The sequence below is a fragment of the Peromyscus eremicus genome, chromosome 8a (genome assembly GCF_949786415.1).
Source record: "Peromyscus eremicus chromosome 8a, PerEre_H2_v1, whole genome shotgun sequence".
In the NCBI taxonomy this organism is placed as follows: Eukaryota; Metazoa; Chordata; class Mammalia; order Rodentia; family Cricetidae; genus Peromyscus; species Peromyscus eremicus.
In genome coordinates this window covers 29,946,677-29,964,786 of record NC_081423.1, presented here as the reverse complement: position 1 = coordinate 29,964,786, position 18,110 = coordinate 29,946,677, and the positions used below count along the sequence as shown (strand labels likewise).

Below are 18,110 nucleotides of genomic sequence, written 5' to 3'. Positions count from 1 at the left end.
CCCAAATAACCACACGGAGACTTATTATTAATTTTAAATTCTCAGCCAATAGCTTAGGCTTGTTTTTAGCTAGCTCTTATAACTTAATTTAACCCATTGCTATTAATCTATGTGTCACCCAAGGCTGGTTTACCTCATGTACATACTTCCCACCCTGTTCACTCTGCATCTCATGGCATCTTCTCAGACCCCCACCCACTTCTTCTTCTCAGTATCCTCCTATTCTGGCTTTCCTGCACAATCTCTTCTTGCCTAGCTGTAGACCAGTCATCTCTTTATTAACCAATGAGAGTAATACATATTTAAAGTGTACAAAGATTGCTCCACAGCAATTCCTCATTAGTCTTTTACCTTCTCTGGGTCTGTGACTTTTCATCCTTCCAAGGGTGATCACACAAACCTTTGGGTTTCCTGTTTCAGAAAAATGCCCACTACCTTAAAAATAATTTTGAATATCCACATTATATACCACATAAAATGTGGTCATTTGATTTAAAACACTAGTCAATTATCCATGTCTTATTATTGTGGGAATCTTCCTGGAGTAATCACTTGAGCTCAATGAAGGTGGAAGACAGGAGATTACACTAAAGACCCAAAGTCAGGATGGCTCCCATAAGGCTCCCATGCCGGCTTCAGTTGGTGCTCTCATTTTTTCCACTTTGGTTTTATTGAAAATAGTCTTTTCCATATAATCGATTCTGAGTACTGTTCCCCTCCCCCAACTCCTCCCAGATCTCCCCATTTCTCCTGCTATCCAAATCCATACTATTTCTTTCTCTCTCATTAGAAAACAACCAGATATTTAAAGGATAATTATAAAATAGTACAAATTGGGCAGGCAAATAAGCAAGAGTTTACACAAGTATATGTGACAGTCAGCAGGTTGTCGAGGTCAATGACCCATTGCTTCAGCTGTTTCTCCAGATCATTGTGTTGCAGGTAACAAATGAAGTCATTCTTGGCAAATAGTTAGTACAAACTGTACTTTAGGTAAATTAAATAAATCAATAAATCAGTATTAAATTTGGCCCTTTCTACCTTATCTTATATCATTATTTAAATTTTTAAAATGTGTTACACTTTATTTAGTGTACATGTGCATTCATGGTTGTGTATGTGCATGGATGTGTGTGTGCGTGCAGGTGTGTGTGTGTGTGTGTGTGTGTGTATGTGTGTGTGTACAGTTGCCATGGAGGGTATGTAGAGATAAGAAGACAACTAGGGGGAGCCAGCACTCAGGAGGCAGAAAACTGATATGGAAATTAATATCCCCTTGCAAATTGGCTCTTGTCAACAATGCAACTGGCAATGAAGCTACCAATACCATAACAAACATTTAATTGATTTTGACCAAGTGATTCACTATGAAAGAGCTTTTTGTTTATGAAATAAATTAAATATAAAAATGGCCTGGAGAAAATTATAAATTTGGAACTCTGAATGAAACCAGTGATAGTCCCAAATACTCTCACTCCTGGAACAGGACTTCTCTCAGGCAGAAAGCCTGGGTCCTGCTCCCCTCTTTCCCCTTTATTTCTGCATTGTCTCCTTCCAGCACCTAATTTAGAGTCCAGTGGGTGACGACAGGACTCTGAGCACCAAGTCAGACTGCAGTGGAAACAGCACTAATGAACTCAGTCTTTGGTCCATTATTTTCTTCCCTGATGTCTGCCTGGTCCATTCTCACCATGGCAACCTCTCCTGACATGCAACACCCATTCTTATCCTAAGATCACTATATAACACTGAATCATGTTTCATATTTCGTGAGCCATTCAAAAGCATGCACACTTCTAGGCTTCTTTCTGTTTATCTACCAGAGAAATAAAAACCTGCAGTTCCCATGACCTAAGTCCTTTTGGGGAAGGTGAGGAAAAGAACATTTTGAGTTACAAAAAACAAAAAACAAAAAACAACAACAAAAAAAAACATAACCATGAAGTACTTCTAAATTAAGTCTTGCCACCCACATATACACACTTTTAGGTTTTTTTTTTCTTTTTCTATTTTTAAATCCTACTCCTCTCTTCTTGATGCTTTTAGTAACTAAGGTTAGTTACTTCCTGCATTACCAATAATTGTCTGTCATGACACAAGACTTATGGGGTCTAAAGAACACAAGAAATTTTAAAGTGTTCATGTTTGAGTGAACACTCTCCAGTGTGGGGGAAGACTGAGTACCTTATTTACAATGACTGTGCATATGAACAGCTAGAGGGCCACACTCTTTTACTATTGCTGGCAATTGGGAAAACCAGAAGAACTGACATAGAAAATGACCCTGCAGCTTAAAGGGTGTCCAGCATGGCGGTACTCCATTACTTTCATCTACAGTCTTGGAATGATGTCATCTTAGAGGGCATCTGGGAGTCAGTCCTGGGATGAAGATTGTCTTCAATAACACAGTCTATATCTTCAGCTTGGGGTTGCACTGTGCTTTCAAAAGCTTTCTTCTTATAATCATGGAAGACAATTGAACCACAGCGAGAGCTGCTGAAAAAGAGTAAGAAGGTCACTTTTTGGGTCCGAGCAGAGTATTCATTTATGATTCAGCAAGACTGGATATTCAGGACTGCAGGAGCCCCATCCACAAAAACTGTAATAGGGAATGAATAGCACCACACAGGGACCTGATAGTAGAGTCATAGAAACATTTGCTTAATAAACATCAGACAAACTAAGAGACATCGAAACAAAAACAGTTCACATTGACATCAATCTGGATACTCGTGTAATAGAACACAAAAATAGAATGTCTACAAAGACAGATACCTTACACCACACCAACAACAGCAACAACACCTCCCACCAAATAATAAATAAGTTCTTGTTTAAAAAAAGAAATGGTTTTGAAATCTGCATAGCATCTGCACACTCTAACACTAACACAGATGGGGAAATATGTAAAGCATCAAAGCAGGGCCTTTCCACAGGGGCTGGTGGTCCAGGAAACGGCTGCAAAGTCTACAGTACAGCACACACTCACATACATCACGTGCACAAAAACATCAGGCACGGTAGGGAAAAGAACTAATTTGGGGAGAGAGCTGCTGGTGTCTGTGGACTGTCCTTTCCCGTCAGCTGTGGGAGGGGCTTTTACTCTGGTAGTCACGGTGGCTGCTGTGTGAGCTTCCTACAGCTCATGAAGCAGCAAATCAGAGAAGAAAAGAGACTGACTAACTCATGGGCAGTGTTTTGACAGAGTGGAGTTTTGTCTTTTATATAAAGGCCATCTCTACTACTGAAATGTAGAGTCAATGGCCATCTCTGCTACTGAAATGTAGAGTCAATGGCCATCTCTACTACTGAAATGTAGAGTCAATGGCCATCTCTGCTACTGAAATGTAGAGTCAATGGCCATCTCTGCTACTGAAATGTAAAGTCAGTGGCCATCTCTACTACTGAAATGTAGAGCCAATTAGCTACATCTCTACAACTGTAATGTAGAGCCAATGGCCATCTCTACTACTGAAATGCAAATCCAGTCAGCCATATGAGGAACACCTGAGAAGAGAATTACAAAGAAGAGGGAACAAAGCTTTTCTTTAGGTGGGTCAGTAGCACATGAACAAGTACAGAAACAAATTAGGATCAGAAAGCTCAGATGAACCAATGTGAAAACTGACAGAAAATGGTCATTGGCTATTTTGTTTTGATATTCATTTTTGTATTGTTGTGGGTTTTATCTATCTTCTTTCTTTATTTCTTTGAAAGAAAGAGAGAGAACATAACATAGGGAGAGTTGGGAAGTGGCATGATCTGAGAGGAGTTGGTTGGTAGAAAGGAACATGACCAAAATATATTATATGAAAAAACTTAATAAAAAATAAAAAGGGGAAGGAATGGGAGAAAGAGGAGGAGAAAAGGAAAAGAAAGAAAGAAACAAGGAGAAATCTGCAAGACTACAAGTTCCAAAGCAGTGGACACAAGCCAAGACAACTTACACTTCTGGCTTCCTCTTCTTTCTCATGTGTCTGCACTCTGAAATGGAGTCGGGGAAGTTAGGAGGAGTGGAAAGGGAAATTGAACATGTCATCAAAAACATTCATGATATTTTCTTCTAATCAAGGGTATTGTTTTTGATTAAACAATTCCCCAGTAACCATGGAAGGCTCATTCATTCCTATATCCCACAGGAAGTTTCTTCTAAGCATTTCTGATTTGATGCCTTCACCTAGATAGCATTCCTAATGTGCTAGAATGGCATTGGTAAATTCTTTCATTGAAAGAAATGGAATCTAGGGTTTTAAATTGGCTGCTGGAGAATAAGCTAAAAAATGGACTCTTCAAGTGACCTGAGATACAAGGTCTTACTAATGGTTTCTTCCATCAAGAATCTTTTAAAAATGTCACTAAGCACTACACTGGCCTTGGCTCCTTTCATAATATTGTTCAGGAAGTGTGTACCACTTATTCCTCACTCTCCACTTCCTGTCAAAGACCTTTAGACTCCCAGTAGCCACCTTCCCTCAGGGAGAATAAACAACTTCAGGCTAAGAAACTGAACATATTTGTAGTATTTTATGCAACTTATATTCCCCTCTTTAAGGCATTATCTTACTATTCAAGTCTAAGTTAGCCATGACCTGTGACCCTTCTGTATGAAACATCCAAATGGTTGACAGGTGTATTCTTCTTCCCAGGTTTCTACCCAGTCATGTTAAATAGGTCAGTAACGAGCTCATGCGTGACATCTTGAAAAATCAATGGCTGACATTCTTATACAGGGAATGGACTGCACAGACAGAAACACCTTGTACACTCCCACAAACCCTGCAGGAAAGGGCCATGCAGGCCTGAGTGCCACCGTCAAAGAATTCTGTTCAAGTGTTAGTCATTCAGTTTTCCCTCCGATGTCTTATTTGCCTCTTCTATTAAATTTGTTCCAGAACATTCAGTAGTATCATCATCATGGGGACAAAACCACATCTGCAGGCTAGGAGAGAACACACCAAAGGTCTCATAATGCTCTCTTGCCTACCAAGCTCAACCCTGTGCAACAAACTCTTGTTCCATAATATTTGATTTCTCTTTCTTTAAAAATTTATTCTCTCTGTGTGTTTCTCTGTGTGTGTGTGTGTGTGTGTGTGTGTGTGTGTTTGTATGCATATTCATGCACCCTTGTGTGTCTGTGTGAGTATGTACTCTAGAGAGAAAGTGTCTGCTAAATCTAGAGGCATCCCATGGGGATGTAGTTACAGCCCATTGTGAGACACCCACCCAGGAGCTGGGATGGATCTCACATTCTTTGCAAGATCACTCAAGCTCCTAAGGGCTGAACTATCTCTTCAGCCACAAATTAAATTTCCTTATGGAAAATGTAAATTTAATTTTTCTCCTGAGATGGCCAACAATTGAAACATAAAAAATTAGAATATAGAACTATAGAAACAGAAGGCTAAGAAGTTCAATACTGGCCAGAGTTACACTGTAAGTTTAATGCTAGCCTAGGATATATAAGACAGACTGTATCAAACACTCTAAAGGAAACAAATCAAACAAACAATGATACTTAAGAAACACCAGTGTTTAAGCTTTATGAAGTTATATGAAACAGGAATCTTGATGATACTATAAGAGTGCTCACTGAGCATGCCCCAAGTGTTAGAAATGATCTCAGTGCACAGTAGGTCCTAATACATCTCTGGAATCAAGAACGAACTGCAATATGTGTCTTGGATTTGGGAAACACAGAGGAGTCATGTGAAATGTGAACCCCATGGCATGTGGAGTTACTTGAAGGCAGTCAGAGTGGCTGAGAATCCTTGTTCTAGTTCCTTGATCTGGGAAATATACATGAAACATACTGTCTTCTAGCAAAGGGCTAAAGAAGACAGAGGAAGTGCCATCTTGAAAGAAATGTGGGAAGACTCCATTGGCAAGAAGAGCTATGGAGTTAGCATTTTCCTACCATCAAAATCTATGCCATTCTCCCTAGTCACTGCACTGCTTTATATGGCCAGTCTCAGAAGAAAGTGAGGAACAAGCTCTGAGCACTCAGAGGCAGGCACAGGACCTCTTTGCTTCAGAGTTGAAGGCCCAGCAGGACCCCCACTTTGCTCGGTGGATTTATAGAGGCTTTGCACCATGCTACAGGGGTAAAAGATTTTGCTCTGTCAACCTTCCTTGGATTTTGTGATCATTAATCAGGAAGACCCACTCCCATTGCTAACACTGAAAGCTCGATAGAGTTACTCACTTATGATCATCAGGATGCTCGTGAGAAGCAGCAGCACAACAGACACGGAGATGCCGATATAGAGGCCCTTGGTGTGGATCTTCAGGGGGTTTGGTGTGGGGACCACTTCCTAAGGAAACATCAATCATTGAAGAGACCAAATGAGATGAGCAGAAAACACGTCCTGGACCTCAGCCTAGACTTGGCTCTCCAATTTCTGTGGCTACTCTAGAATATGCAAGTAAGTGGGAGTGTGCACCTGGACTCCCAGTATTTGAGAGGCAGAGGCAGAAGACCATCTGAGAGTTCCAAGGCAGTCTGGTCTACATCGCAGTTCTGGGACAGCCAGGGCCACATGGAGAGATCATGTGTTTAAATAAAATTGAGTAGAACATGCCAGTAAACTCAAACAACCTGAGCTGGTACTAAGCTGTACAATGTTAGACAATACAAACTTCCAAGTGTCTAGAAGGATGAAAGTGTTTTCTATGTGGTTTGAGGTGACAGCATGGTTGCATATCTTGTGAGGGATTATATCTGCATTAATATTCAGTAGGTCATTCCTCCATTGAGAAAAACAATGTCGCCTCTCTAAGTCAATGCTTTGAGGTTCCCATCATGTGCTTAGCTCCTGAGCCTGGTCTGTCCTCACAGATCCTAATTGTCTTGTAAAAGGCAATTCTGGATTCTACTTTTTTTTTTTTTTAAACAGGGTCTCACTTCTCACTATGTAGCCACAGCTAACTAACAGAGATGGACCAGACTCTGCCTATGTATAGCTCCAATTAAAGTCATGGTCCACCATGCCCCACAAGATCTATATCTTTTTTTTAAATACTCAGAAGTGGCTGCTCCTGGATGCAGCCTGATTAACACCATGTGATCAGACAGAAATGCAGAATCTCCCCTAGTGCCCTGGTGCAGGTGACCAGGGATCACCACATACTGGAATAAGCAGGAGACAGGCTGGGCAGCAGGCGAGGCCCCTCTAATGGCTTAGCACTCATCTACCAACCCTAAACAGAGCCCATGGGATGGGTTTAACTGCAAGGAAAGGGAGGACCAGAGACCAGGTCTTTGTCCCTGTATGAGCCTAGTCTCTGGAGTCACAATCCCGGCTCCTCTGCCTAATCAGGGAGACCATGGACAAGTTAGTTAAGCTCTGTGAGCTCTGTGCTGTGGGATGGTCTGTATGTCAAGTGTGTTGCTGATTGGTCAGTAAATAAATCACTGATTGGCCATTGGCTAGGCAGGAAGTATAGACGGGACAAGGAGAAGAATTCTGGGAAGTGGAAGGCTGAGATGGAGACACTGCCAGCCGCCATCATGACAAGCCGCATGGGAAGATCCCGGTAAGCCACGAGCCATGTGGCAAAGTAAAGATTAATAGAAATGGGCTAAATATAAGAGTAAGAGCTAGACAATGACAGGCCTGAGCTAATGGCCAAGCAGTTTAAATAATGTAAGAATTTGTGTGTTTATTTTATAAGTGGGCTCTGGGACTGGTGGGACTTGGTGGCGGGAGCTGGAGAAAAGTTCTCCAGCAACAGCTCTGTCTCTGCATCTTCAAACAACAGGTTCAGTGGGTTCTCGGGAAAGGGAATTCTCAGGTCCTTCTTGACAAACACTGTGGGGATATAAAGTAATGTGTGTTGGTTTTGAGAGCGGATCTCAATGTACCCTAGGCTGGCTGGCACTCACTAGGGAGCCAATATGATGAACTTATGATCCTCCTGCCTACATATTCTGAGTGCCTGGATCACAGGCAGGTCCATCATGCCCACGTGAACATTTACTTCATTTCATTTTCCTAATTATGAATGGCAGCAATGGCTATCCTTTGGAAGTTGAACTACAGGTTCAAGATGTAGGATGATGTTCCTAGGCATGGGGGTGCACACCTGTAATCCCAGGATTTGAGAAGTAGAGACCCAAAGTCCCAGTGTTCATGATCCTTCTCAACTTCATAGAGAATTCAAGGCCAGCCTGGTCTCCAGGAGCCCCTGTCTCAAAAACAAACAAACTAAAAACCTAGACACAAGCACACAAATGTATCTCTGTGCACTGTTCTCAATGCACCTAGAGCCAGATTGACAGCTTCAAATCCAGATGTTGCTATTTCTTGTTTTGAATTTAATCCTAAAGTATTTCTTCTTGCTGGTAAAGATGCCTGCACTGCAGTTAACCGAGCTCAGCTGCAACTTCACCATGCAGGGTTGTGTTAAAAACAGTACAAGTCTGCTCAATTAGTAATACTCTCAACATGGCATGATGGTTTCTGATACTGCACTAGAATACAAAAATATGTGTTAATTTACTCCCCTCTATTAACTCATTCTTTTTTAACCTAACTTTTAACCACAGAAAATCAGTCAGTTTGTTTCTCTGTGACCTTACCTCCCTCCATTGTTTTGTATAGTATCATTTATTGGGTATCTCTAACAAACTTTCTTCCTAACACCCTTTTTTTGAGTCAAAATCTTCTTTTCAATGTATTTATTATCATACATTTAATACTGTCTTTGTCTTTGTGGGATTATTGAGACATGGTCTCACTGTGTAACTCAAGCTGACTGGGTAGTTGAGGCTATCCTGAAACTTGGTATCTCCTGTGTCAGCTTCCTGAATCCTATGATAAAGGAATAAACAAACTATGCTTGACTCTCTTTCTCTTCTTCTAATTCTTCTTCTTCTTTTGAGACAAAAGTCTGTGAACTAAATTGATTTACAAAGTCTTTAAATGCAACATGATTCCAGGAAGACAGACAAGTGAATCTCACTATTAACACAGGTAGGGGTATGCTTACGGTGTGATTATTCCAAGGGCGGTGTGAAGATGTCACAGTGTCGGTATAAACTGCTCAAAAAGAATGAAAATTGTCATTAGAAAAATGTTGTACTTTCATTATAGTCATTACCCATATTCATTCCCGCTTCTGTGGTGGATTTAAAGTTAAATAGCATGATCAAAAACTCTAAGAATGCATAGCATCACACTAAACATTAGTATTTTGTTAAATTTCTTTCACATCTTAACCTTTCTGTTCTGGACTCATGTAAAATTCTCTTTCTCTCTTTGAAAAAATGCAAGTACATACCCAAGCTTATCTACAAATTTAGATGAAGCAGAGAACTCAATGGCGGAACAGTTTAAGGTGCCACCTCGTCTATACTTCCGGAGGAGCTGAGGATGGTAAGTGCACAAAAGCCTCATTCACATTCATTACTCTACTCAGAATGAATGGAACTACCATGACATCAGTAACAGTGTGCTCTCACCTAATGTCACTGAATGTCAACTTGGATCAAAATATCACCCAGAAACCAATGTGTCTCATGTGATATAAGAATTAGGATTTTGTGTGGTAGGAGAGTCACTGAACTCTAGATACATATCATGGTGTTTCTGAGACATCTGTTTTTGGAACAGATTATATCGTTTATGCTTTCTAAAATCTGTATGTCAAATACAGAATTCTCATTCTGCTGAATAACTGCAATAAACAAATGCCTTACATCCTAATCCTGAACTCCTCAATTCAATTTTATTCATTAAAAAGCACATATCAGGTGATTATACACTTGTAATTTTAGCAAATGACAGACATCTCTGCTGGCAATGCACACACAGTACCCACACAATGAGTGGAAATGCTCTAGGTCTATGGAAGTTCCAATTACTGCAAAAACTTTCGTTGCCCAGCATGAGTGAAGTTGGATGACTCATAGCCCTCCTTGTTCTCACATTACTGTGTTTATATTTAGTCACTGGGAGCTCATTTCCAAGGAGCCAAAGTCAATGACTAGGTTTAGGCAACATCTATAGTCTAAGCTGTTTATGAGTGAGGACCTTCCAGGTATAGGAAGAGTAAGTGACTCAGTAAGGAAACAAGGTAAAATTTGAGTTCAACCCTGAAAGGCATGGTGGCAACCACCTTTTATCACTAAAGGCAGAGGCAGGAAGATCTCTGTGACTTCAGGGCAAGCTTGGTCTACATAATGAGTTCATGCCAGAGAAGCTGAGATCCCATCTCCTAACAAAATAAAATTCAGCTAATACTACCCCAGCCAGTCACATGACAATGTGTAAATTATCATTAAAAAACAAAAACAAAAACATATTTTTGCATTTTCCTGCTTCACAAATAAATTAAAAGATCCTTGAATCAAAACTTTAGAAAGCACCAACTGTCCCTAAAAAGGGAGATTTACGGAGTCTTCCCCAGTGAGGATTTGAATACAGGACAAACCTTGCAAACATAAATCTCAGAGCAGGAGGTGTGACCCTGGACTCAGAAGAACCAACTTCTGACCCAAGTGAACAGGGACAGAGTCTGAGCCACTTTCTGTCTCTGTAACTTCCACCATGAAATTTCTGACTCTGTAAGTTTCTGTCACTAAAATAGGGACAGGTCACAGCTATGTAGGACACAAGTGTCTGAGAATTAAGCACTGCATCATGAAGCAAGTAGCATACTGCTTAATGCTCAGGAAATACCAAATAATAGCTTCCCTGAACTATGGCCTTGGCTGGATAGACGAATTTCAAAATGGATGCAAAGGGTCAAGAGTCTCCCTACCCTGACCCTAGTCCTCAGTCATCTCTGCTCCCCCTTTCTTAAATCAGAAAATCATGCCCCACTGAGCAAGATTCTCATCACCTAAGTCTGGCTAATAGTGAATCCCTGGGGAATCTGATACAGAGAGATGGGTGTCCTCCATGGTCAAGCTCTTACATGCTGAGAGTGCATTTAAGACTGTAAAATCACAGATCCTGTGAAGCTGTTGTTTAGGACCCAGTTGAGAATGATTCACCTATATTATACTTCTGACTTGACTCAGTGGCCTGTGTTTCCTACTACCTCTCATTAAAAGAACTCAGAACCTTGAAACACATGAGTTTTACCTGGTATGGGAGTCTGTGTGTGCACTGGTGTTGGTGGAGTAGAGGCAGAGATTCTGGTTGATGTTGGAGCATTTGTGGGTCTTGTTGAAGTAATTGTGTATTTTGTGGTAGTTGCGGGTCTCATTGAAGTAGTTATGAATTTTGTGGTAGTTTCGGGTTTCTTTGGAGTAGGTGTGGATTTTGTGGTTGTTGAGGCTGTTCTTAGAGTAATTGTGGGTTTTATGGTAGTTGGGGGTCTCCTTGGAGTAGTTGTTGGTTTTGTGATAGTTGAGTGTCTTCTTGGAGTAGCTGTGGATCTTGTGGTTATTGTGGGTCTCCTTGAAGTATTTATAGGTTTCATGATAGCTGCTGGTCTCCTTGAAGTAGTCATGGATTTTGTGGCTGTTAGGGATCTCCTTAGAGTAGTTGTGGGGTTTATGGTAATTAAAAGTCTTCTTGGAATAGTTATGGATTTTGTGGCTGTTGAGGGGCTCCTTGGAGTAGTTGGAGATTTTGTGGTAGTTAAGGGTCTTCTTGAGGTGGGTGTGGGTTTTATGGAGTGTGTTGAGTTTGTGGTTGTTTTTGGTTTCTTTGGAGTAGTTCTGGGTCTCCTTGGAGTAATTCTGGGTTTTCTTTGAGTTGTTATGGGACTCGTTGGAGTAGGTCTGGGTCTATTGATAGGTTTGAATCTACCTGTAAGTCTCCTTGAAGAACTTGTTGGAACTCCTGAATTTAGAAATCAATGTGAAAGTAAGGGTCAGCCAAGCAAGAAGAAAGAAGAGCCTTCACTCCACCCACTCTCTAGCACACCAGGAAGAGGCTGTCCCCAGAGAGGCTCGTCTCCTGCACTTCTGTTCTTTGTCCTTGACCAACTAGGATGGGGCAGGACGGGGCACTGGAAATAGGCTCATCAATAGGAGGCAGCTGCACAGACAACATTGAGAAGAAAACAGAGCCCAAGTTCCTACTGACACATGCTCTAATTGATAGGGGTCGGATCCTCAGATCTCTCTAAGCATCTCTGTGACACTGAGAGAGTATGGGGGCTGGGACTGATTGTCTTCCTCTCAGTAGTGACTGACTTCACCCACAGACTCCATGTTCAGTATATTTAATACAGTCAGTCCTGAGAGGACATACCACACAGTGCTGCATCATAGCTGAAGGCTAAATAGGCAGTTGGCCTATGAGGGATCTCATGCAAGGCCCAACACTAAAGGATTTGCACATTTGGGTAGAGAGTGGACCCAGTCATCTGTGGTTTCTTCTAATCTGAGAGAAACTGGGTGAATAACCCTTATCCAAAAATGCTCGGTGCCTAGAGTTTCAGAATTTGGATAATTCTGAAAATTTTATAATATGTGCATATGGTTTATGGTGGGGGCTCAAATATATATATATACTAATGCACCATTCATAAGCATATACTTTACACTCATAACTTACAAGTAGATTATAAACTCTTGATAATTCTGTGTATGAATGGTATTGAATTTACCAGGCAATGCCTAAGAGATTTCAATCTTCAAACACTGCAGATTTGGGATTTGGGGACAAGGCATTCAACCTGTAAATTCTCACATCAGAAATTCAGAAGTGCTGTGTGAATCCAAACAGCTTACTGATGGTCTGAGAGTGCACAGAAAGCCAAGACTGGAATTAAGGAAGACAGTATTTGGAAGGAAACAGTCAGTGAGGACTCCAGCAGGGGTACACGCTGGTTTTTGTCAACTGTGGAGGTTTCCCTATGTTCAGCTTCCTTCGATCCTAAATCTGCTGTCTACAAAGTAAGACCAGGAACTGGGATCAATGCCTTTGAAAACTTTTTTTAGAGGATGTAATATAATTTGAAAGCCAGTGGAAGTAGAATTCAGTCCACTTTTAATATTTAAAAATTATGTATATCCACTTCTCTCTCTCTCTCCCTCCCTCCCTCCCTCCCTCTCTCTCTCTCTCTCTCCCTCTCCCTTTCTTTCTCTAATGAATAAAACCCCCTGAAAAACAAAACAAAACAAGTAGCTTGCACATTTGAAATTCCTCATAAGGCATGTGTATGTATGTGTATGTGTGTGTGTGTGTGTGTGTGTGTGTGTGTAACTGTGTGTGTGTGTGTGTGTGTGTGTGTTCACTTGCAAGACATAAGCAAGGCAACAAGGCACACTTACCTGGTTGAACTTGCAGTGAGGTGGTCAGTCTCTGTACACCATTCCACCCCTTCATTTCCACCCGACAGCAGTAGAGACCACTGTCACTCTCAGTGACATTCTCTATGGTCAAGGACACATCTCCTTGAAGAAGCTGCCCCTTCAGCTGGTAGCGATTGTTTGTCTGATAGTAGATTCTGTGGCCGTCAGTCCGGATAAGTGTTTGCCCACACGTGTCAGAAGCACATGCCCCTCGGCCCCAACACATGGATGAGAGTCCATTAGACACTGGATAAGTACAAGGCAGTGTCACAGGGTGACCCACCACTCCATGCACTTGTGGGAAAGAATCCACAGCAGCTGTGATCAAAAGGTGGAATTGGAGAATGAGCACTCAACAGTTTCCTACAATTGATTCTACTTCTTCGTTTCTTTCCCATTTTCCCTTTTTGGCTGCAGATTAAACCTGGGGCATGAAAGGTAAGTGCTCTATCACTGTGCTCCAGCATCAGCTCCTCTTTGCATTTTTCTTTGTAGAGTTTTCATAGCTTAACTTTTTCACTCTAAACAATTTTCTGTTAGCTTATTCTTCTTCAGTGTGATTATGAAATTGTCATGTGTGTGGATAAAGCAGCTTACTGCACTGTATTATATTCACGCTGAATTATTAATTATTTTTGTATGTATTTCCCTTTCTTTCTCTCCTTCCTTCCTTTCTTCATTTTCTTTCCTTCCGTCTTTCTTTTTTTCTTTCTTCATTACTTCCTCCTTCTCTTTCTTTCTTCCTTCCTTCCTTTCTTTCTTTCTTTCTTTCTTTTTTCTTTTTGTGACAGAGCTCACTAGGTAGTTCTCACAGGCCTAGAACCCTCTATGTAGAATAGGCTAGCATAAAACTCATAGAGATCCACATAACTCTACCTTCTGACTGCCAGGATTAAAGGCATGCACCACCATACCTGACCTGTTGGTTTATTTTTTGTAGCCCAGGCTGGCTCATACTTACTATCCTCCTGTCTCAGAATCCTAAGAAATGGGACTGCAAGCATGTACCACTGACATTAGCTCTAACTCAGAACATTTTACAACTGCTTTCCCAGAAGCTGTTCATGATGATGGGTGCCTGTCAAACTGGAATTCAAAAGTAAAGTCAGGAAACTAGTGCGTTCAAAACCAACCTGAGCTTATGAGACCGGGTCTCAACACCCCCATCAACTTCCCTCAGTGCTACTGACAATGAAATCACTGACTTTAGCCACCTCTCCTGTACAAAGAGCAGGGCCCAGGGTTTGTTTCCAGCATTGTGGGTGGGTAAACGGCAGAACTCTACCAACTTCAATATCAGTTTTCAGAACGGCTTTTGTTTACTCACATGGTTTTCATTGGTTTTTTTGAGACAAGGTCTTGCTATGTAACCCTTGACTGGCTTCAGTATTTAGAACTTTGTGTGTAGAACAGGCTGCCTGAATTTACAGAGATCTGCCTGCCTCTACCTCCCCAGTGCTGGGATTAAAGATGTGCACCAGCAGGGCAAGCTCAGAGTAGCTTTTGAAATACCATCAGGAAGATTGGGACTTTAGGATCAGTTCTTTAAAAATTAAGAAAAAAAAACTGAACAAGAATCCCATCTTATATGTTGGTAACATTCCAGAAACTGAACAACATTCACTTATAAAGTGAGATCACAAAATCAGAATGTTAGATCAAGAATTAAACCATGCAATTTTTAAATCTAAAATAATAATTTTAATATGTATCTGTTGAGATGATGGACTGAAGTCCCTATTATCAATTGCTTCCAAGTAAGGGATGAGATCTGAGGCCTGAAGATGCAGCTAAAGGGTACCATGCTCACCTTGCCCATGACAGCCCCTGGGTTGGATCCCAGCACAGGAGCAAACAGATAAGCAAACAGCACAAAACTGTGAACTGCGAGACTCACTAACTAGTCACTTGTCTTCAAGCCTAGGCCATGAGTGTGGGACACGATCTGAGAAAGCACGTTTCTTGTTCTATAAAATGAGTATGCAATTTCTCACTGGGACACTTATTACTTGATTTTGCCTGATACTTTTTAGGATCATAAACATAATACACATTATAATAAAACTGTAGAAATTATGAAAAGAATTAATGACCTTCCACAATCCCACTTCCTAGAGATTAGATTGTAAAGTTAGAATGTGTACCAGATGTAGGGGCCCACATTTATAATCTCAGCTCTTGGGAAGTAGGGACAGGAGGATCAGAAATTTGAGATTATTCTTAGCTGTCTATTATGTCTGGGGGCAGCCAAGACTATCTTGGAAGGGTCTCATAAAATTTAACATGTAATTCACTATTTTCCTCTATATCACAGAATGCGTTCAGTGATATAGAACACTAATTATGTTTAATTAAATAACTAAAGATGAGGGTTTTTTTAAGAGCATATAAGCCAAATGAATGTTAGGTTGCCCTTTCATGTCTCTTCTTCAGCCCTCATGCATTGACTACAACATGCATGTATGTGTACTCACCCTTAATTGAATATAACATGCTTGTACATATATTTGCCACTTACCCAACAATCTTGTGGGTCTTATTTTTAATTTGGATAGGTTAAGAAATTTCTTTGGGGCTAAGATTTCATCCTGGTTCTTTGCTGTAATACGCAGGGTACTTAGTTCTCTTCTGAACCTCTGTCCTCCTAGCCATCCCCAGCTCACCTCTCACTTACCTGGAAGAAGGAGTATGAGGCCTGAAATGAGGGCTTGAGGATGCATCATGGTGTTCTAAAGGACAATGAGAAGACACTCTGGTTGGTTGTGGCCCTCACCTCATGGAATCTGAGCAGGTCTTAATTCTCAGAAGGCAACTTGTCTCTGCACCCTGGTGGGGTGAATTATGTGGGCCTGCTCTGCTGGCAATGAGAGAAACCCATAACCAAAAGATTCATCTAGGGCTCTGAAAATTCCCCATAGTGGAGAGCTCTGTGACTTCTCATGGACAAGGAAAGCTGTCCCCCCAAATAGCCTCCTTCCCAGTCCTTCCCCACATATAGCCATCAATCTCACTCCTGGTCTTGGCACAAAAAGCTGGCAGACAGAGAAAACTTGAAGGCGGAGATAAGAATGTGTTACCTCCCTTGAGAGAACCCTAAGCAAGGACCAGTCTTCCAGTGCACTTGCCCTCTAGTGGACTCAGGGCTGTTCCTGCTCAGCAGCCACAGTGGTTAGTCTCTAAGCCCCAATCAAGTCCATTTTTAGTATCCATGGACAAAGAAGAACGGAAGTGTGTCTACACACATTGTCCCATACAGATAAGAGTTTTGAAGTTTTTCATTTTAGTTCCACTGTGACCACTAATAGACTGGGGCTGAGGGAGTATGAACAAATACTACTCTCACTAAAACATTAATATTAGGCTGCTGCAATGGCTCATGGTTAAGAGTGTCCACTTCTCTTACCAAAAAAAAAAAAAAAAAAAAACTGATAGAGGAGGTTCACAACCACTATCCCTGGAGATGCAGAAGACCCAAAAGTTCCTCACATACCATTGCCCCAACACAACATCACCAAACATAATCACACGAAGATATACAAAATTAAAACAGTAAATCTAAATATTAAAAATGGTAATAGGCTTATAATAACTTTAAAATCATATATACATATATATTTTTTATTTTATAATTTAGTTTAATTTTACATATCAGCCACGGATTCCCTGTCCTCCCTCCTCCCGCCCCCCCCCCAGCCCACTCCCCATTTCCGTCTCCTCCAGGGCAAGGTCTCCCCTGGGGATTCAGCTAAGCCTGGTAGATTCAGTTGAGGTAGGTCCAGTCCCCTCCTCCCTTCACCCAGGCTGAGCAAAGTGTCCCTGTATAGGCCCCAGGCTCCAAACAGCCAGCTCATGCACTAAGGACAGGTCTTGGTCCCACTGCCTGGGGGCCTCCCAAACAGTTCAAGCTAATCAACTGTCTCACTTATCCAGAGGGCCTGATCCAGTTGGGGGCTCCTCAGCTATTGGTTCACAGTTCATGTGTTCCCACTGGTTTGGCTCTTTGTCCCTGTGCTTATTCCAGTCATGGTCTCAACAATTCTCACTCATACAATCCCTCCTCTTTCTCTCCAACTGGACTCCCGGAGCTCCACCTGGGGCCTGGACATGGATCTCTGCATCCGCTTCCATCAGTCATTGGATGAGAGTTCTGCCATAACAGTTAGGGTGTTTGGCTATCCAATCACCAGAGTAGGTAAGTTTGGGCTTTCTCTCAACCATTGCCAGTAGTCTATTGTGGAGGTATCTCTGTGGATTTCTGGGGACCTCTCTAGCACTTTGCTTCTTCCTATTCTCATGGTCTCTTTTTCCTTGTTCTCCCTGTCTGTTCTTGATCCAGCTGGGATCTCCCGCTCCCCTAAGCTCTCTTTCCCTTGACCCTTGCCCTTCATTACCCCCCACACACACGTCCAGTTTGCTCATGTAGATCTCATCCATTTCTCTGATGTTGGGCAATCCCTGTGTCTTTCTTAGGGTCCTCTTTACTAGGTAGCCTCCCTGGAGTTGTGAGTAGCAGTCTAGTCATCCTTTGTTTTACATCTAGTATCCACCTATGAGTGAGTACATACCATGTTTGTCTTTCTGAGTCTGTGTTACCTCACTCAGGATGATTTTTTTCTAGATCCATCCATTTGCCTGCAAACCTCATGATGTCATTGTTTTTCTCTGCTGAGTAGTACTCCATTGTGTATATGTACCACATAAAATCATATATTTATAAAATTACAAGGTATCCAAATTACTGTAATAAATACAAATATAATATTAAAATTTTAATCACTTCATACATTTGTTTCCTGTCTTCAGGGGAATACATCTGATTCTGTGAATCTAGACCATCAGTGAACCAAAGACCTCTGGT

At 41.4% G+C, this 18,110-nt stretch overlaps 1 protein-coding gene across 1 annotated transcript; it reads right to left on the bottom strand.

Annotated features, from left to right (window-relative positions):
- Window positions 1-2,327: 2,327 nt before the first annotated feature.
- Window positions 2,328-15,975, bottom strand: LOC131915972 (hepatitis A virus cellular receptor 1 homolog). Its single transcript, XM_059269280.1, has 6 exons — window positions 15,927-15,975; window positions 13,232-13,570; window positions 8,989-9,038; window positions 6,203-6,311; window positions 3,948-3,984; window positions 2,328-2,496 (listed from the first exon to the last, which is right to left on the bottom strand). The coding sequence occupies exons 1-6, from the start codon at window positions 15,973-15,975 to the stop codon at window positions 2,328-2,330; spliced, it is 753 nt and encodes a 250-aa protein (XP_059125263.1).
- Between the last annotated feature and the right edge of the window lie 2,135 nt (window positions 15,976-18,110).